This window comes from Artemia sp. Qi Xiang Cuo, chromosome 18 (genome assembly GCF_049724085.1).
Source record: "Artemia sp. Qi Xiang Cuo chromosome 18, ASM4972408v1, whole genome shotgun sequence".
Taxonomy (NCBI): domain Eukaryota; kingdom Metazoa; phylum Arthropoda; class Branchiopoda; order Anostraca; family Artemiidae; genus Artemia; species Artemia sp. Qi Xiang Cuo.
The window spans coordinates 16,786,898-16,806,227 of NC_142811.1; the positions used below are offsets into that span (position 1 = coordinate 16,786,898).

Below are 19,330 nucleotides of genomic sequence, written 5' to 3' on the forward strand. Positions count from 1 at the left end.
CTTGACAAAGTGGGACCAATACTGCCATTTTTAAGTGCACTCTGATTGGTTCTGACTGCGTGATTGGCGAAAGCTACTTAAGAGGTGTCTTAAGCTGTCTTGTTCAGAATGAAACTTGCCAAATGATCTCAGAACTAATGGCCGACTAATTTGTGCTTGACAAGATGGGACCAATACTGCCATTTTTATGTGCACTCTGATTGGTTCTGATTGGCGAAAGCTACTTAAGATGTGTCTTAAGTTGTCTTGTTCAGAATGAAACTTGCCAAATGATCTCAGAACTAATGACCAACTAATTTGTGTTTGACAAGGTGGGACCAATACTGTTGTGCACTCTAATTGGTTTTGACTGCGTGATTTGCTAAAGCTACTTAAGGCGTGTCTTAAGTTGTCTTGTTCAGGGTGAAACCTGACAAATTATTTTAGAACCAATGACCAGCTATTTTGTGCTTGACAAGGGGGCGACCAATAGTGCCATTTGTATGTGCACTCTGATTGGTTCTGATCGTGCGATTGGCTAAAGCTACTTAAAGTGTGCCTTAAGTTGTCTTGTTCAGGGTAAAACCTGCCAAATGATCTTAGAACCAATGACCAGCTAATTTGTGCTTGATAAAGTAGGGCCAATACTGCCATTTTTCAGTGCACTCTGATTGGTTCTGATTGTGTGATTGACGAGAGCTACTTAAGATGTGTCTTAAGTTGTCTTGTTCAGGGTGAAACCTGCCAAATGATGTTCGAATCAATGACAAGCTAATTTGCGCTTCACAAGGTAGGACCAATACTGACATTTTTAAGTGCGCCCTGATTGGTTCTAATTGCGTGATTGGCGAAAGCTACTTAAGATGTGTCTTAAGTTGTCTTGTTCAGGGTGAAACCTGCCAAATGATCTCAGAACCAATGACCAGCTAATTTGTGCTTGACAAGGTGGGACCAATTAAGTGCACTCGGATTGGTTCTGATTGCGTGATTGACGAAAGCTACTTAAGATGTGTCTTAAGTTGTCTTGTTCAGGGTGAAACCTGCCAAATCATCTCAGAACCAATGACTAGCTAATTTGTGCTTGACAAGGTGGGACCAATGCTGCCATTTTTAAGTGCACTCTGATTGGTTCTGATTGCGTGATTGACGAAAGCTACTTAAGATGTGTCTTAAGTTGTCTTGATCAGGGTGAAACCTGCCAAATGATCTCATAACCAATGGCCAACTAAATTGTGGTTGACAAGATGGGACCAATACTCCATTTTTATGTGGATTCGGATTTGTGGCACATTTATTGGTGCTAAGCCAAGTTTTGAAAAAAATTCAAGTGAAAGCATGGCTTTAAAGATATGGCGAAATACTAGATGAGGAGCTTTTTATCTTGTAAAGTAATAAAGAAAGGTGAATGAAACTCCCAGGAATGAATCTTGAGCCTAAACAACTCCACAGGGAGGTATTTAGAAGCACCAAGCTCTACCCGTTTCTCCTTCAAAGCGCAATGGCCCTTTACAATCTTTGTGCTATAAAAGTAAAATCTTGAACAACAGATGGATCACTGCAATGAGGCACAAGGAAAGCGTCTCGAGCCTCCTATTTTTGCTCAATCCCGATTTGTTGCGTTTTAAAGATTTGAAAATAAAATTCCGCAATTCGGGAAGAAAGCCTTGATATAGCTTAAAATCCTGCTGAAATAGCAGGAATTGCATTTTTGAAAATTGGAGCTAATGAAAAATAAAACTGAAAACCAAACATTTAGGTAAAACACTGTCAAAGCTTGCGTAGATAGATAAATGTCATCCATACAATCTTCTAAGCACTAGAAATAGGGAAAGGGTAGAGATCATAGCTTGATAACACCTTCCTAGCGTGTCTTTTAGGCCCTGGATCCATTCATAAAATATTTTTTTTAACTCAGTTGCTGTTCATGACAGAAGGAAGGCCCTCAACTAGAACTTTATAAAAGAAAATAACATTAGTTGGCAAATTATTATTTATAACATTAATATTAATTATTAACATTAATTATTAATATAACATTAGGCAAATTTATTCAGGAACTTATAAAAGCACAACATAGCCTAAACTAAAAGTTTGAAAAAATATCAATCGTGTGTTTCATAAGCTTCTTACCGGTAGCGGTTTTAGACCTCAAAATCTGGGGGGGAGGTACACCACAAGAGTGTAGAAATACAAAGTGAAGGGAAATTAATGTTAGAAAAAAAGGGAGCAGGGGGCACCCTGTACCCAGGCCTCAAACCACCACTGCTTATTCCAGTTGATTTTTGAAGGTAGAATTCAATGGCGAATTACAATTATAGAATTGTGTTCAAAAGCAGTAATTGAAACATGCTTCAATTAATAATTTGCTTATTGTGCTTCAGAGCTGAACAAGCTGCAATTTGTCCTTTAGCAGATGTAGAATATTCTTCGAGTATTTATTAATTAGTATTAATATTTTCAGTAAGTTTCAAAGGGGCTTGGGGTTGTAAGATTGTTTGTAAGAAATTCATTTTGTTGTTCAAATTGTGCTCAATAGAGCACAATAATTATGCTCGTTCAATAAGTTATTGCGGTCAATTCTAACTAATTGCAAGGAGCTCTGTTGAACATGAGGGAAAAATATTACCCTTACTAGACTACGCTAGTAAGTAAAACAGCTGTTTTCTCTGTAGATATTTTTGAAGACCATACTGCCTTTCAATGACATACAAATAACAGTTCAAATAGGGATAAATCCTTTTATTAGATAGTGAAAAAGTCTTATTAGACAGTCAATATCTAATAAGAAGATTTATCCTTATTTGAACTGTTATTTGTATGGGTATTTTCTCATCCCAATAATTGAATGACCGTGCAATAATATCACAGGATTGCGGTGTAAAACAATTTTCATAGTCATGACAGAGTAACTAAATTGGAAATAGTTGAATTTTTTCACCATGAAAATGGATGGCTCAGAAAAAGTGCAATCTATTGATTATTCAAAAACATTAAATAAATGTAATGTTTTTAGGACCGTGACATAAGAAGTATCTTTTTATTTACAATGTAGCAAAAAAGTTACGAAAGTAGCCTCCGCGGCAACCTTAGCTTGGGTAGGAGTTAGTAGCGCTACCTATTTCCCTGTGTTTCAATTAATTAAAATTGAATCCTAGATACAACAGAAACATGGCTACTAGAAAGAAAGCACTTATTGTTTACCTTTTTGCTTTCCACCTCTGTCCTGACTTTTTGAATAGCATCGCACCTGAAAATGAGTTACCTTGGGGCATAATGAAGTTGCACTTGTCTCTGGACTAAAAGTGAGAGAGTGATGTGTTGCACTAAGAATAGGGCTTATGGTCAAAGATGTGGCTTTAAAAACTACTTTCTGTATTTTTAATGTCTCTTTAAGATACTTATAGCTAGCTGTCATCTTTAGTAGATTTTGGGCTGAAGATCCTCTTTGAATATATGGGTCACAATTTATCTAAACGTTACCATAGATGGCGAGATACGAAATTCAATTTTATGAAATATTTGAATTTGGAACATGTTGGAATATGTGCTAAATTTGAAAGAACTTGCCTAAGATGCATGAATGATGCTCTCGGGCATCATATTTATCTCGTTCCATCTTTACTGGTAAATTGGGCGAATTTTTAGATATTTTAGATTTTACTACTTTAGGAAGTATGCCTATGAGTCAGGATAGCCTTGTGGAGCTTAGGGATGAATTAAGCACCTAAATTATGGCACAGAAAGGAGTTTTCAACCTTTTGTTCCTGCCCAATCTTGATTTCTAAGGCTTAGGAGGTTACTTAGGCCTAGGTGACATCTTTATTGCAGAAAAAATCTTTCTTTTAATTTTTCTTTACCTACTTTTTGTTACAATTATCATTTATTGCTTTACCTTAATTACCTGGTCAATATATACCAAATCATATTATTGAGTTTCAAATAAAGTGAATACACCATGTGATGCCTTTTTTTATGCTGATTATGAACAAAATCAGAATTTCTTATAGGATGGGTATTCAGCCCCCCCCCCCTATATCCATTATACCTAACCTAAAACTGACTGTGAAGATAAATGGGGGGGGGGCGGTAAATCGTCTCCGATAGAGATGCTATTTTTACTAATTAACAGCATAAAAAAAGGCATTGAATGGTGTATTCACTTTAGTCCTAACTCAATAATATGATTTGGTATATATTGACCAATTACCTTAATTCACACTTCAGAGTAAAATTAAGGTCCATGCTAGATCTGTTGTGCTTTACCTTTTTCTTTTACCTATGTGCTTACCTTTATTGCTTTGACTGTTGGATTTTGACATAACCGCAATTGCTGAATGGGATTTTAAGACTTTTTTTTACTTTTGATGCATTCTACTAAAATTTTAAAACCTTATAAATTAAAATTTAGCAATGATAAGGGCTAATTGCACTGTCCTTGGGCTTCAATTAGTGTCTGTTCCAAAAGGTTTTACTTTTATTGCATTGTCTATAGGCCTATAGCCCCATCAAATGTCATAGATAATTTCGGAGACCACACTGCCTTTCCATGACAATAAAATAAAATTTCAAAATAGGGATACAATCCTTTTTAATAGACAGTGTATAGAAAATTCACAAAAAATACCAGATATTTTGGTCACATATACAGTAAACATCATCAGTAGTAAAACTACTGATGACAGTCACTGTAGGCCTATATATGACCAAAATATCTGGTATTTTTTGTGAATTTTCTATACACTGTCTATTAAAAAGGATTTTATCCCTATTTTTAACTTTTATTTTATCAAATGTCAGTATAGGGCTAAGCTAGACACTTCAAAAATCTTCTCATGACATAATCTAGGCTGTATATCAATTCCTGAAAGTTTCATTTACCTAGCTCAATTACTATTTAAGATAGCAAAATGACCATTTTTTAGCATTTCACTCCAAAGCATGAAGTTTCTGTGAAAACATGTTTATTGTTATCAAACTTTAATTGGTACTGGTGCACTATATGCTACGCACTGCTATAGACTGTATCAAAGAAATTAGTACCAAACCCATTAAACAGCTATTTCATTAACAGACAACAGGTGATGCTAGATAAATTGATGGCAAAGCATGGTTTCTCAATATTTAAATGATTGTTTTTTGGGGTTTAGGAGAGAAAAAGGTACCTAGGTTAGGTTACATATTTAATATATGCTATGCTTTACCCCCCTCCCCCTTAATGTGTAAATATATTGCCCAAATTTGTTTCTAAACTATTATATATTCATCCTATTTTATTTCATTAGCATTAACCAAACTTGGCTTCTTTCATGTGTACCATATAGCGCACCAGTACCCTTTTTATTTTTTACAAATGTGGAAAAGAGTCCTCTAGAATATATGCCTTTCTATGGTGGTTTCTAGGATTTTAGCTGGGTTCCAAGCCAAGATCATTTTTTTCTTCTTAATTAAGATATGTTATCCTATATTTATGTTAGCCTATTTAAATAAGCTACAGTAAGCTCATGGTCTCCTTAAAAAAATGGGACCTAATCTAAAAAGATAATTAAAAGAAAAATTAGAGGGGAATGCTTCAGTAAGATTATTCAAAATAATCTTGACTGTCTTTCAGGGTAACTTTTTATTGATGCTGATACACTAAAAAGTATATTTTGAAATCCATGAAATATATTCCAGCACACATGTCTAATAACACAGTGACACTTTTATTTCATTTAATCAGTTTTCATAAAAGTCATACTTTTATTAATACTCCATGTTGAAATAGTTTTGAAATAAAAGTGGAAAGCTTTAAGCTAAGAAACTAACATTAATTGTTCCCAGGCAAAGTTGGCTTAATCAAAGCTTTGCATATATTTTTTCTCAAAATTTACATTTAATGCTTAAGCAAATCAAACCAGTGAAAGAGGCAAATAAAAGTTTTTATAACAGCTAAAAGCCCACATTATTTGGTATTGTGGCTAGTATTAATTGAAAGTCAACAATATTAAGAGTCCTTCAATTCTGGGCATTAACATTAATAAGAGGTTTATCACTAATAAAGTTCAAATAAACTGTTCTATTTTTCTTACTTTACTAGGTTGAAGCTATCCCTGCAACCATAGTTTATCTTAAATTCAAAGTGATTCACATTTACAGGGACAAGGGCACCGGCAGAAAATTTTCCAAGGGGGGAGGGGCCAGACACCAGAATAGCAGAGATTGGTGGAGAAATAAATTCATTACTTTATAAATAAATTTGGGCTATAGATTTGTACATTAGGGGGGGGGGGGTAAAGTATAGCAGGACAGAATATATGGGAAATATGTAATTTGGGCTATATATTTGCACATAAGAGGGGGGGGGTAAAGTATTTGGATAGTTTGAAGTCATATAACAATTCTTTCTAGGTATGTGGTCACTAAAAAATTACAGAAGAATAGCAAGGTATCTGGAAATTTTGTTAACTAACTAACTAACTAACTAACTAAAAAAAAAAAAAAAAAAAAAAAAAAAAAACAGTAGGCCTATAAAGTAAACATAAAAATCCATTTAAGCGTTTTTTCCAAGCGTTAAAAGTTTTTTTTATGACCTTTTATTCAAGCATTAAGTACTATTATTAGGTTAATGTAGTGTTTCATTTAAGTGTTTTATGATGATTGCTGATCAAAGTTTATGTTATTTGTACCTTTCATTTATGTTATTTTACTGTGTTCATGGCTGTATTTTTGGCTTTAATATACACTTATCTATCCATCTATCTAATATGCAGAATAATTGTACCAAACACACTTTGCATGCAGACCCACTATACTGTACTCCCCCCCCCCCCCTAATGTGCAAATCTATATCCAAAATTTATTTCTAAAGTAACAAAGAAACTAACAAAAAAAACAGTGTTTTTGAATTTTGCACAGCATAAACTTGAGTGAGTGGTGCATAATGCACAAGTACCAAAATTCCTTCCCTCAACAGAAATTAGAAAAATAAAATTCAAATACAATTCTCAAATTTAGAAAGCCTTTTTTTCCACAGGGGGTATTTTCCGTGGGGGATATTTTCCAAGGGGGTAATCGCCGGGGGGGAGGGTAAACGCCGGCCACCCGACTGATCATGATACCTTTAGACTGATTATATTTCAAACAGTGAGTGGTACAAAAATGTGATTCTATACCGGTATAGAAAAAACAAGAGTTTTACTATAAAAAAAGAATGGTTACTATTTTACTAATATTTTTACTAATTACTATTAATTTTACTTTTCAATTTAAGCCATTCATTTGTAATTTATTTACAATTATTTGTCGATTAATTATTAATTATATGTTGATTTATTAAAAGATCAATATTTTTAATTCAGAAATTCTGGTATCTTGACTAAATTCCCATTCAGGTTTAAGCTAAAAGTTAAGTTTCATAATTACAAAAGGTTGTGGATAAAGATAAAAACTTCAGTTATTGTCATAACAGTGGCTCTGTATCTAATCTCGACCATGTTGTTACATCATTCAATGTCCAGAACTAATCTGTGTTGGTACTAATGGGTGGTACACTTAGCGATCACTTACCTATATCCTTGAGTTTCGCTTGCCCATTCTCTGAAGTAAAAAAAAGTGCAGCTCCACAGCTCAAAGTTCTGCAAGATTGGAAGCTCGATGATGCTGCGATCCAACAGTATCAACAAGTGTGTAATAGCATTCTTGAAAAGATCCAAGTCCCTTTCCCGCTACTGATGTCCAACAGTGACATCCCGGTCGAAGAGCAGAAACTTCTGTTGAACATTTACTCTGCCTCAATATGCCATGCCCTTCGGTGTGCCGAATCAGCAGCCGTACCCTCTCGAAAAGTTCGAGTAAACACTGAAATTAGAGGATGGTCCGCTAACCTAAATTTAACAGAAGCATGCCAGACTGCAAAGTTCTGGTTTCGCCTATGGTGTGACAGTAGTAAGCCAAGATCTGGGCAAGTCTGGAAAGTGAAGAATCATACTAAACGTGCATTTGTCAATGCCTTTTTTAAGCCCCGTAGAGATAATTGACGAATACAGCAATAAAAGCAAGTCCGATCCCAAATTCCTTTGGCGGAATTTAGTGAAGCCCTAAGAATCAACCTCTGAGGTCCCCCTTCCAACAATAGAGGCCTGGAATACTTACTTTACCGATCAGTTCAAAAGTCATGACCAAGCGCTACGGAATTCTTACCGGAGTGAGCTAGATGAAATGCTAAAGTTGTCAATAGAGAACATGGTAGTTAATAGAAGTATAATACGTAAATGCCTGAAAAAGGTAAAACAGAAATTTTCGAGAGGTTTCGATAAAATTTGTGGCCAGCATTTACTCTATGTTAGTGAACAACTTCTTGAACATGCATCATTATTATTACAAATTATCGTTACCAGAGGTATCGCTCCGGATACCTTTTGCATTGGTGTAATAACACCTATTCTCGAACCAGGGAAGCCTCCCTCCCGGTGCTCTTCATATAGGCCCATTACTGTGTCGACTACACTATGTAAACTATTTGAGCTTCTTATTCGTGACGAAATTAGAAGCAAGTGCTCAGTTCCCCCACACCAGTTTGGGTTCCAGCGATCGCTTGGATGTGATCATGCCCTTTACTCGCTGGTGTCTATACTGACTGACGCTGAGAAGGACAATGATTCTTTAGTTTTAGCAGCCCATGATCTTGCCCGTGCTTTCGATTCATATTTTACTCTCCACGAACATATTTTACTCTCTGCAGCAGAGAGAGGCATAGAAAATTCGGTCATCGGACCCCTTGATTCAATGTATAGTAATCTTCGTGTTAGGATAAAGTGTCCTGGTTGGGATTGTGATATGCTTTTAGAAATTGATATACCAGTGAAAAAGGGTATTAGGCAAGGAGCAGTAAATTCACCAGATTTATTCAATAATTCCGTAATCGAAGTGCAACATGAAGCACCAACAACGTGTATTTTATGTGGAATTAATGTGTCGCTCATAGGTTATGCCGACGGCATTTTAAACATTAGTAGAACCCTAAATGGAATAAAGAGTTGTTTTAGTGCATCAAAGGTAGAATATGTTCGTGTCGGCCATACATTTAATCCATCGAAAACTGAATTGTTATTTTTCAATTATAAAGTGTTGACTGAGGACATATGCATTATGCTAGATAATACGGAGATCAAACCTGTTTCATCTCTTGCGTAACTCGGATTCCCGACTGGTACGTCACTCAAGGCCACACGCGTACTTAGTATCGACGATACCCTGAGAAAAGTTCGTTCTGCATATGGAAAGCTTGTCCTGAGCAAGGCGAGATTTAGTCGTGATATTTTAGCCCAATTGTATAATGCATTTGTTTTACCGAGTTTTCTCTACATCTCTCCGTTTTGGAGTTGCTTCACACAGACAGAGAAGAAAAAGTTGCGCACGATTTATTTTAAATATGCTAAGCATCTGCTTGGACTACCACCATGGTCCAAAAACCGGTATTTGATCAGTAGATTTGGATTGATAGACCCTGCCTTGGCAGTTCCTGCCAGAGTAGCGAGTTTTCACAAAAAGTTCATGACTCTAGGTCATCCTTGGGTAACTCTTCAGGGACAGACTTGAGATGAATGTGTTATTTGAATGTCGATGTTGAGGGCCCATTTCATTGTATATATTCGTGTTAAACCGTACTTTGTTGTTTGTCTTTTCTTTTTCTTTTTGCATTTTTTTTCACTTTTTTATACTCTGCCGCCCATTGTATCTTTTACAGTTTTGGCAGGTAATAAATCTATATTATATATATTATAAAAGAAAAGAAAGGATAATAATAATAATAATCTTTATTTGTTCCCTTTATCACACTGCAATAATATGGGTATCATCAATTTAAGCACAAAAAAAAAAGAAAAGCACAAAAAGACACAACACCAAGAAAAACACAAATGATGAACCATCACCTCTACTTCAGGACGCTATTGTTGTAACATCTGACATAGTAGGGCACAAAGGATTTTAGATATCTTGTTGTTGAGCATGTAGGCAGGCACTCTAACAGTTTTTTTCCCCTCTTTCAGAGTTACCAACCTTGTTTTGCATGCGTGGGTCTCTGAAGTAAACAGATGAAAGATATTTTGGTGTGTTGAGGACTTCAGGATGTCAGCTCCAAACTTCATCAGCATTTCGTGCCTCCTTTCCTACAGGGTTGGGAGCTTGAGTGGGCTCAGGCTTTGTTCATAGTTTTTTTTACAATTCAGCCCAAGAATTATTTTGCCGGCTCTCTTCTGAATTGTTTATAAGTTCGTTTCTGTGCTTCTCTGTAAGCGATGGGTGCCAGACAGGACAGCCGTACATTATTTTGGGCATTACATAGGTTTTATAGCACAAAAGAAGGAGTTGCTCTGTCATTCCAAATCTTCTTAGATTGCAAAGGATTTGAGAAAATCAGCTGCCTTTGCTGTGATCTGGCTGATGTGATCTCCAAATGAGAGATCATCACTTAATGTGATACCAAGTATTTTTACTGATTTCTTTGTTTGGAGAGCGGCAGATTCATTTATGCTCTTCTTTATATAAGGGATAAGAAAGACCTTATAGGATACAATCCATGGAACAGGCACAGGATAATCATTATAGGCTTAAGCAAAATTAGTATCTTACCCCTTAACTAGGATTATATTTTAATAATTGAGGAAAAAAATAAAAAAAATTAGACTTACGTTTTTAGCTTGACAAAATATGAGCAAAAACCAAGACCAAACTGACTCCTGGTAGGGCACAATGCTGTATATATATAAAATTTTCTTTGTTTATTAATTCCAAAATGCAGTAAGCATTTTAGATCAAGCTTGTCACACTATTAATATATTTAATATAATTTAAATTTAATAAATTTAATTCAATTCTTAGATCAACTCAATATAGGTCATTATTTATCTGTCTAAAGGAGACTGAAACAGGAACCCGATTTAGTGTGTGGAGTAAATACTCTCAAGAATGCCCTTGAGAGTATTTACTCCACACCCTAAATCGGGTTCCTGTTTCAGTCTCCTTTAGACAGATAAATAATGAGCTATATTGAGTTGATCTAAAATCTAAGAATTGAATTAAATTCTGAATTGATTCTAAATAAGATTCATCGCAGTTCTTAAAGACAGAACAAAAATAAGAAATTATTTTAGTTTGATTATTTGTTACACTTCTATTTTCTTCCTACTCTGGTCTAAATTCCAGGAAGGGGGGCATGGCCCCTCCTGCCCCCCCCCCTGGGGGTGCCCATGTACAGGGACTATTTTTTCCAATTATCTTCCAAGTTAAGGAGAGACAATAAGGAAAAAAAGGAAAGAATAATTTGGAAAAGAGAGGCAATAAGAATGCTAAGAAAATGTGGCTTAAGTTTCTTAAGATACAGATGCATTATGACCCTGGTTTCACCATTCGTGGCAAGGCTCAACCTAAATTTGTGCATTGAAATTAAAATCAAAAGTTCAAGCCAAATCAATGAATTTTTGACAACATAAAATGCAGCACTAGCAGAAACATAAGCATGTCCCATTTTGATAACCACCAAGGGTGTATGTGCATACCAACCATGTAAAAAGTGGGGTAACAAAGTAGCAATGCTACTTGGCAGTTTTCAAATTTGTTGGCAAATTTTGTCTGAAAATACTATTTTCATATTAAAATACTTGTGGCCCAAAGAAATGCAGTCAAAATATAAGTAGTGCTGCTAAAGTGTCAGCAGCTTTTGGAATTCTGTCAAATTCTGCTACTGGCAGCTTTGGAATTTTTACCATACCTGGTACATACTGATTTTTTCTTGCACTTTGGAGATAAAGATGACAAGAAAAAAAGATAAGAGCAGGTTTGCTGAAACATATGCAACATAAGTGGTGCTTGAAAAAAAAAAAATAATTAAAATTAATTCTTTGTATCAATATTCATTCCTGAAAGGATCATTGAATTTGTAGAACAGAAACCAACCAATTTTGATATTTCTGGTTATATAGTAGGTACATTGTTGTTTTTTATATTAAGAAATGAAAAAAAGCTTCTTTTAACTCAAAGTAGGGAGCAATATTAAAACTTAGAACAAATAAAAATTACTCTGTATATGAGGGGGGCTGTCCTCAATCCCTCACTTGACTTTCACCTCGCTAGACTTTTTTTTATACTTTAAGAAAGATTCTTATTCCAATTAAATGACTCATGTGTATCAAGAGTTATTCTTAAAGAATTGGGACAAAAGCCAAACTTTACTATAATGAGTGAATGATTGAGGAAAAAGCAGTCCCCTTCATATATTGAATAATTTCTGTTTATATTAAAATATAATGTTGCTCCTTACTTTCAGCTGAATTTTCTTTTAATTATTTAATTTCTGATTTTTTTTTTCAAATAATGCTGGTAAATCCACCTTGCCCATCTATGGAAACCCTCCCACATGAAAAGTTCCTTTATGGAAAATTCGTACCTTTTAAAGTCCCCCCCTCCCTCCGAAAAATTTCCTTTGGACGGTTCCAACCTTGCTGAAAATTCTCCCAGTAAAATTTCCTACTGGCAATTCTTCCTGGAAGATTTTCCTTGCTTTCATTTGAAAGAAAAGGACAACTTTTTTTTTATTAACTTCTAATAGTTTTTCAAATCATGCCTGAAATCTCCCTTCCACTCTTCCTAGGAAAATTTTCACCAGAACCCCCTCCATTCGAAAGTTTTTCCCCTACAGGAAATTACCCGTGGAAAATTTCTCCCATAGAAATCCTCCCCCCCCCCCCCCAGAAAACTCCCTCCAGACAATTCTGACCTTACAGAAAATTTCCCTTGGGTAGTTCCCCCAGACCATCTCCACATATAAAATTGATACCTAAGGAATTAAATGGCTAAGAAACAAAGTGAAAAAAAGACCTAACAAATTAAATGGCAGAAACTTGGCTGAATGGCCTTGCATTTTTATATATTCACAGAGATGTTTCCTGCAACACAGAAGAGGTGATATATATTCTTGCAAAAAGTGGGCCAAGGATACTAAAATTGCTTTTATGAAATAAAATCATTGTATTTTTGACATCTTGTAATATAATATGGTTATTTTATTTAAATTGAATACATTATTATAGCCAAATAAAATCCTTTATTTGTATATTTTCCAAAAAATATTAGATTTGCAGTTTTAGACTCTTTTAGTGGGTAGTTTGTGTTTCTGTAGAGTGGTGGTATCTTCAATATCATTTTCAACAATTGAAATAGACTCATAGTACCATAAATAAAAAAGCAGCTAAGGTGCAACTTCTGGCATAACTAGATGGAGTGATTAGCTGCAAGATATAACTTCCGGCATCTTTGGAGACACTATTCTAGAAACTTCTAACGTGGTGTGTTCAACCAAGGCTGTACCCAGGATTTTTTTCGGGGGGGGGGGGGTTTACTAAACTTTTTTTTGGGGGGGGGGGTTACACACAAAAAACGAATACAAAATTTGTTTATGTCAATTTTATTACGTTTTTACGAGTCAGACAAACATTTCAGGGGGGTTCAAACCTCCTATCCCCCCCTGGATATGGCCTTGTGTTCAACAAATTATATGTAAGATTATCGAGTCTGCTTTTGTTACTAATGGCATTATTTTACTCTGCCTGCACCATTTTTCCCAAGGTCAAAGTTAGAGCCAATTACTGCCTCCGCTCAAGTGAAGAAACATCCTGAGCTATTAGGGAGATTATTGTCTGTTATTTTGAACAAAAGCTAGTTCTTCATTAGTGTTGAGCCATCGATTTATGGTTAGGCAGTGATAAATGTAATCTTATCTTTTATTGACATTTGTTGTTCCATATATATATATATATATATATATATATATATATATATATATATATATATATATATATATATATATATATATATATATATATATATATATATATATATATATATATATATATATATATATATATATATATATATATTTCCCAGAGGTGCTCCTATCTCTTCAATCTGATCAAATAGTACTTGATGCCTTTCAGACAGAATAATTGTTTAAAAACGTAATGGTGATATGACAAAACCACTTTTTCTAACAAAACTGAAGTTATCTGACCTCTTCTGGCAAAAACACCTGTCTCCCAATTACAAGTTTAGATTAGAAAAAAAAGTTACTTGGGGCTAGATCCTGTGAATATAATGGATGTGTTAAGCAGTTTAAACATATTGTCTAGTTTAAAACGAGTTTTTTTCTACATTTTCTGCCTTCAGGTGGTCAAGTAAGGATAGGCAATATGCTCTTCTAAGGATTTCCCCTTCTGAAGATAATCAGTTAAGATGAGTACTTAAAAAAGTAGTTGCCTTTCATTTCCCAGCCATAACAAAAGTTGTTCCTTTTTTGAGTTCATTCTTCTTTGAAGTTGATTCTTTGGCAATGGATTTACTTAAGGGGTATTGTTGTTAGGGGGTAGTAGCATATACTGTTATTAATCAGTGCCATATCTGATTCATTTTGGTGAAACTTTGCATATAGTGTCAGAAATATTCGTTTGAACACGCTGTTTAGACATATTTATACCCTTTCCTATTTCTCGTACTTAATTTGGTAAATTTTTTTCAGTACTGTTTGGTGAATTTTAGCATTGCTATGATCGATGGTTGCAGCTATTAGATGTCCTGAATGTCCATCATCTCCCAAGATGCTACAGCTAGTCTAAAATCTGCTGTCCAACATTTCCCTGGTGTAAATGGTAGCAATGTCCTGTACACTGTCCTCAACTCGCCTTTGATTTATGTTGGCGCCCTGCCTTTCAAAAAGGAATATTTAATGACAGTTTGATATCCGATTTCCTCATTAAAAAAAAACAAAAACAACATATAGTCTTATCTATTTGATTGTCAAAGAAAGAGTGTGCACCAAAATAAGTGAACATTTTCGATATAAAAATTTGCACAACTAAATTCTCTAGTTTTTATTGATGAGTGGTGCCATCTTCATGTTTGGGTTACAAAATTTTCAGACTAATATATTTATATCACGTTTTGAGTAAATATTAAAAAAATAGAGAGTAGCAGAATATACATATAAAGAATAGGAATTTTTAATGGGTTCTAAAACTACTAGAATTACATTTTTATCTGGTTAAATGTTAATTTTTTTCTAGAAGGGAACATGTCTGATAATTTCTTGAGTAGATGACATACCCGCCTGCTCTTCAAAGCGGGTATGAAGTCTGATAGCACCAGAGGCTAGGTGTAAGTGGTGCAACATGGTGTTGGTATTGAAAAGATATTGCCCATTTTCATTGCCCGTTGCCCATTGGTATTGCCCATTTTCAGTAGAAGTTTCTAATGTAGTTTGTACTTCGAGTAGATTTTATGAACGTGACCACTTATAAGAGTGGAAACTGCAGTGGTGTTGACAAAAAAAAGATATCACCGCCATCTAATGTTTGGCTACACACGACATTTTTTCAAGCTGTGTAATCGTTTTTTTTTTCTCAGGAACTGCGATCCTGATATACCCTAATTTTATCAGCTATGCTAGTTAAATTAATTATTGTTATTATTGCACTGGAAAAACGCCGAAGTGTCGCCAAACACTAGATGGTGCTCATAGTTTTCTTTGTCGACACTAGTGCCAGTTCCCGCTCTTATAAGTCACCCATACTCTTTGAGCATGGCCTTAAAACAGTATGTTGGAAATCTGGCTCTCTTTAACTGTCTAAAATCTTACCTCATTTTCTTTTACACTGAACAAATTTTGAAAAATAAAATGCACATGGTTTCATTTAGGGGAAAGTAGCTTCTATTTAAAAAAAAAAATGCCCCAAAACATAAAGCTTAAACTTGAGCCTCGAAAAGCTCAGGTGAATTCCCCATTATTGTTTGATTGGTACTTGTCGGTACTTATTTATTTGCTGTTTATGTTTATTCTAATGTCTATTTTTTTATTACTGTTTTTTTTTTTTTTTTTTGCTCGATTCTGAATTGATTTACTCTCCTTTTGTTTGAGGTAATTATAGATAAATTGCACGTTTTTTTTGTTTTTTTTTTTTTTTTTTTTGCAACATTATCCCTACATCAGGGTACTTTGGAAAAAAGAAAAAAAAATAGAGAAATAGGCTTACTCCTAATGCAGAAATAAGAACAAAGAAATAGACAGAAATCAAATAAAGGCAGAAATAGATTGGAAAGAAATAGCTTAGTAAAGAAATAAGAAAAAAAGGGTCGAGAAATAAGATAAAGGCAGAAATAGATAGGAGAGAATAGAAATAGATAGTACAGAAATATTAGATAAAGGATTGAAAAATAATTTAACTGCTATCGCAGAAACCTGTCATGTTTCCTAACCGCATCTCTGGTCCAAGTTTATGTTTTAAACTGCAAAAAAATGTATCTACAAATGTTTACAACCAATTGAAATCCGTAACTTTATTCTCTTTTACGTTTCAGAAACTGTGAATGCAAGTCTATGGATAAATTAGTCGCTTTTTTCTTTTATTCACCATTTCTGTGAGAATTTTCTTTTACTTATTAGGAATAAAAAAATCGATAAAAAGTATCATCAAAAGCCCAGAAAGTTGTCAATAATAGTCAAATAGTTGTCAATAGTGGTCAAATTTTATTTATCAGATTTCTTTGATGGAAATTGCATTGTTGTGACAAGAATTTCGTCTTTTCCTGCCCCCCTTTACCTTTTACTTTCAGTGGCTTTAAGGACCATATTTTGCTGGCGTTCCTGCTTTTTGTATATCCCTGATAAAAGAACTTGACCTTCTCTCGTCAAAGACTTTATAACTCCATCTTTGATTGTAGGGTCTTTGTCTCTTTGACCAACATTCAAGGGATAACCAAGAACATTACTCTTGGTCCTAGCCAAGTGGATTGGTGCGCTGGATTTAGGATCCTTTATCCGAGAGGACGAGGGTTCATATTCTAGTTTACTCAATTATTTGGTTTGGGACGGGGTCAGCTCGGCCAGAGTCGACCCAGCTTTAAATGAGTACCTGGAGAAATTTGGGGAAGGTAAACAGGAAGGGTATGTAAAAGCACAGGATGGTTGGCCCCCAACCCCCCATTGCACTTCCTGGCTGAAGTGCCAAGAAACGGAGATCAGCACCGCCGGTAGGGACTATTAAGTCCAATGCCGTATTCTTTACCTTTACCTTATTACTCTTGGTGCTTTATTAACCAATTTCATTTCTTTACAAATTGTATTAGTATTAATTTCTTTTGATATATTGACTTAGCCTATGCATCAGTCCGTTTTTCTTTTTTTCACCAATTTAGTCCTATTTATTTTGGTGCTTTTTTTGCGCGCTTTTCCCTTCTCAAATATAAACGAAAAAGCTCGATCAAAGTGTAAAATTTGATCAGGGTGGGCAATCCTCCAGCTGCGGCACCCCATACCCCCCGCGGCTGTGCCCGAGGCAACTGACCCGGCTACTCCTCCCCCCCCCCAATTTTTTCCCCCTAAGAAACGCGGGTACAATGAAGATACAAAATGTAGAATGGCAAAGTCTTAGAATACTAGTTGAAAGCGTTTAAAAAAAATATATATAAGACTGTATGTTTTAGGGTTACGATTAGGATACTTGAATCCGTGATAATGTGACTGGTAAACCGTGACTCTGAAACGTCAGTGCTGTGAAAAATTTAATATGTTGGATGTTTTCCAGAGGAATTGTGTAAGGATAACTTTTGATACTTGTTTGAGCGACAGAATAGTAATCAATGGCTAGGGCAAGTTCTGCGGATGAAGGATGACAGATTGCCAAAGATTGTCCTTTTTGGCCAAACGTCTAGGGCTAAACGGAAAGCAGTTCGTCCTCGTCTGGGGTGGGAGGATGTCATAAAGAAAGGTTTAAATGAAATGGGAACTTTCTGGGAGGGTATAAAGAGGGAGGCTTTGAATAGATTGGGATGGAGGAGGAGCGTGCATAGCTGTGTTGGCCTCAGGCTTGGCGCTGCGGTGAGCTGTTAGTAGTAGTAGTAGTATAGTAATCAGTAAGGTGTCCGAAAAAGTCGTTGATTCATTTTCTAGGTCCATAATGAAAGAAAGCTTGACATGGTTAAGCCACGCTTTTCGGATGGATGATGGTACATTGCAAAGGACTTATTTACCAAAATAAGGCAAGGGTATACTGTATGGGTATACAAGGGTATAATTTAGTATGGGTTTAAAAAAAGGTTGCAAATTCTCCGACAATATTTATTTCAAAAATCAAGAACGCACAAGGTATAAAAGAGCAGAAAATTCACCACAAATGTTTGCTTTATTTCCCGGTGGAGGTCCACAGTATAACCTTTTTACTTTTCTCCACACTAACAAATGTATTTTCGTAAGGATGCCAGGCTACCGCCTCAATAGAACTCCTGAAAGAGAAGATTATATTAATGTCTCTGCTTTTTTGAATGCATTAAAACAAGGAAACTTGGTATATTTATGCTGCTGGCCTAGATCTAGAAGGAAGCAGACTTTGCATACAGCAAAGAAAATTCCTATCTTCGCCTTTAAAAGTTTTTGGGATACATCAATATCGTACGTTTTTTCATGGCCATGCCTTCGTGTGTGCGCAATGACGATTTTAATCAATAGTTATGTACAAGTGCGCGCTGAGGTGTGTCCCTTTGTGCGCTGTGATGTCTCCCATTTCTGAAACATTTTTTTTTACTTTGTAGTACCTATGCTGTGGTACTCAGATGATCCACTTGCGCACTTGATGGAACATAAATGTGAAATTGTAGAGTTAATGTTTCTAATCATGTCTTCGTATTCATCACGTAGATAGACTGAATGGCTTATAGACAAAATACATTCGACAATGCCAAAAATAAGTCCTAAAAGAGGGGCTACAAGTCCCTTTATTAGTCATTTTATTTTGTTTCCCCTACTGGTTTAGTTTGGTTAATTAACTAAATGCTAAATAAAAGTTCAAACAGGGATAAAATCCTTTTAATAGACAGTGTTTGACAAACAGTGATAAAAATTCACAAAAAATACCAGATATTTCGGTCACTGCATATGTGACCGAAATATCTGGTATTTTTTGTGAATTTCTATCACTGTTTGTGAAACACTGTCTATTAAAAGGATTTTATCCCAGTTTGAACTTTTATTTAGCATTTAGTTAATTAACCAAACTAAACCAGTAGGGGAAACAAAATAAAATGAAATCAAATAAAATCCCCTCGTAAAATGCTTGTGATTTATTACAAATGCAAGCTTAATTACAAGTATATAACAGTTTAGCTTGTAGGTTTAAAATAAAAGCCTGAACTTTGTTTGAACTTTTATTCATTGTCATGGAAAGGCAATTTGGTCACCGAAATTATCTAATTAAATGCTTCAAACAATGCCCAATTGTCCTTGAAAAATTTTGACTAAATTTTCAATTTTTGTTAAAAATTTTGTTTACAA

The 19,330-nt window shown here is 35.0% G+C and overlaps 2 protein-coding genes and 1 long non-coding RNA gene across 3 annotated transcripts in view; 1 reads left to right on the forward strand and 2 right to left on the reverse strand.

Moving 5' to 3' along the window:
• Positions 1-3,443, reverse strand: part of mRRF1 (mitochondrial ribosome recycling factor 1) — a 37,884-nt gene extending 34,441 nt beyond the window's left edge. The window contains exon 1 of the mRNA XM_089104513.1: positions 3,181-3,443. Coding sequence (XP_088960639.1) covers positions 3,181-3,394 — 214 coding nt within the window. The 5' untranslated portion in view covers positions 3,395-3,443. The remainder of the gene's footprint in view (positions 1-3,180) is intronic.
• On the forward strand, positions 3,420-16,943 carry LOC148941255 (uncharacterized). The gene is made up of 2 exons (XR_016143296.1): positions 3,420-3,603; positions 14,528-16,943. It is a non-coding gene; the product is annotated as an uncharacterized LOC148941255 (long non-coding RNA).
• Positions 16,944-17,874: 931 nt separating this feature from the next.
• The window catches only part of Atg16 (Autophagy-related 16), a 274,634-nt gene continuing 273,178 nt past the window's right edge, over positions 17,875-19,330 (reverse strand). Inside the window, exon 11 of the mRNA XM_089104133.1 lies at positions 17,875-18,285. Within this exon, the coding sequence (XP_088960259.1) occupies positions 18,186-18,285 (100 nt within the window). The 3' untranslated portion in view covers positions 17,875-18,185. The remainder of the gene's footprint in view (positions 18,286-19,330) is intronic.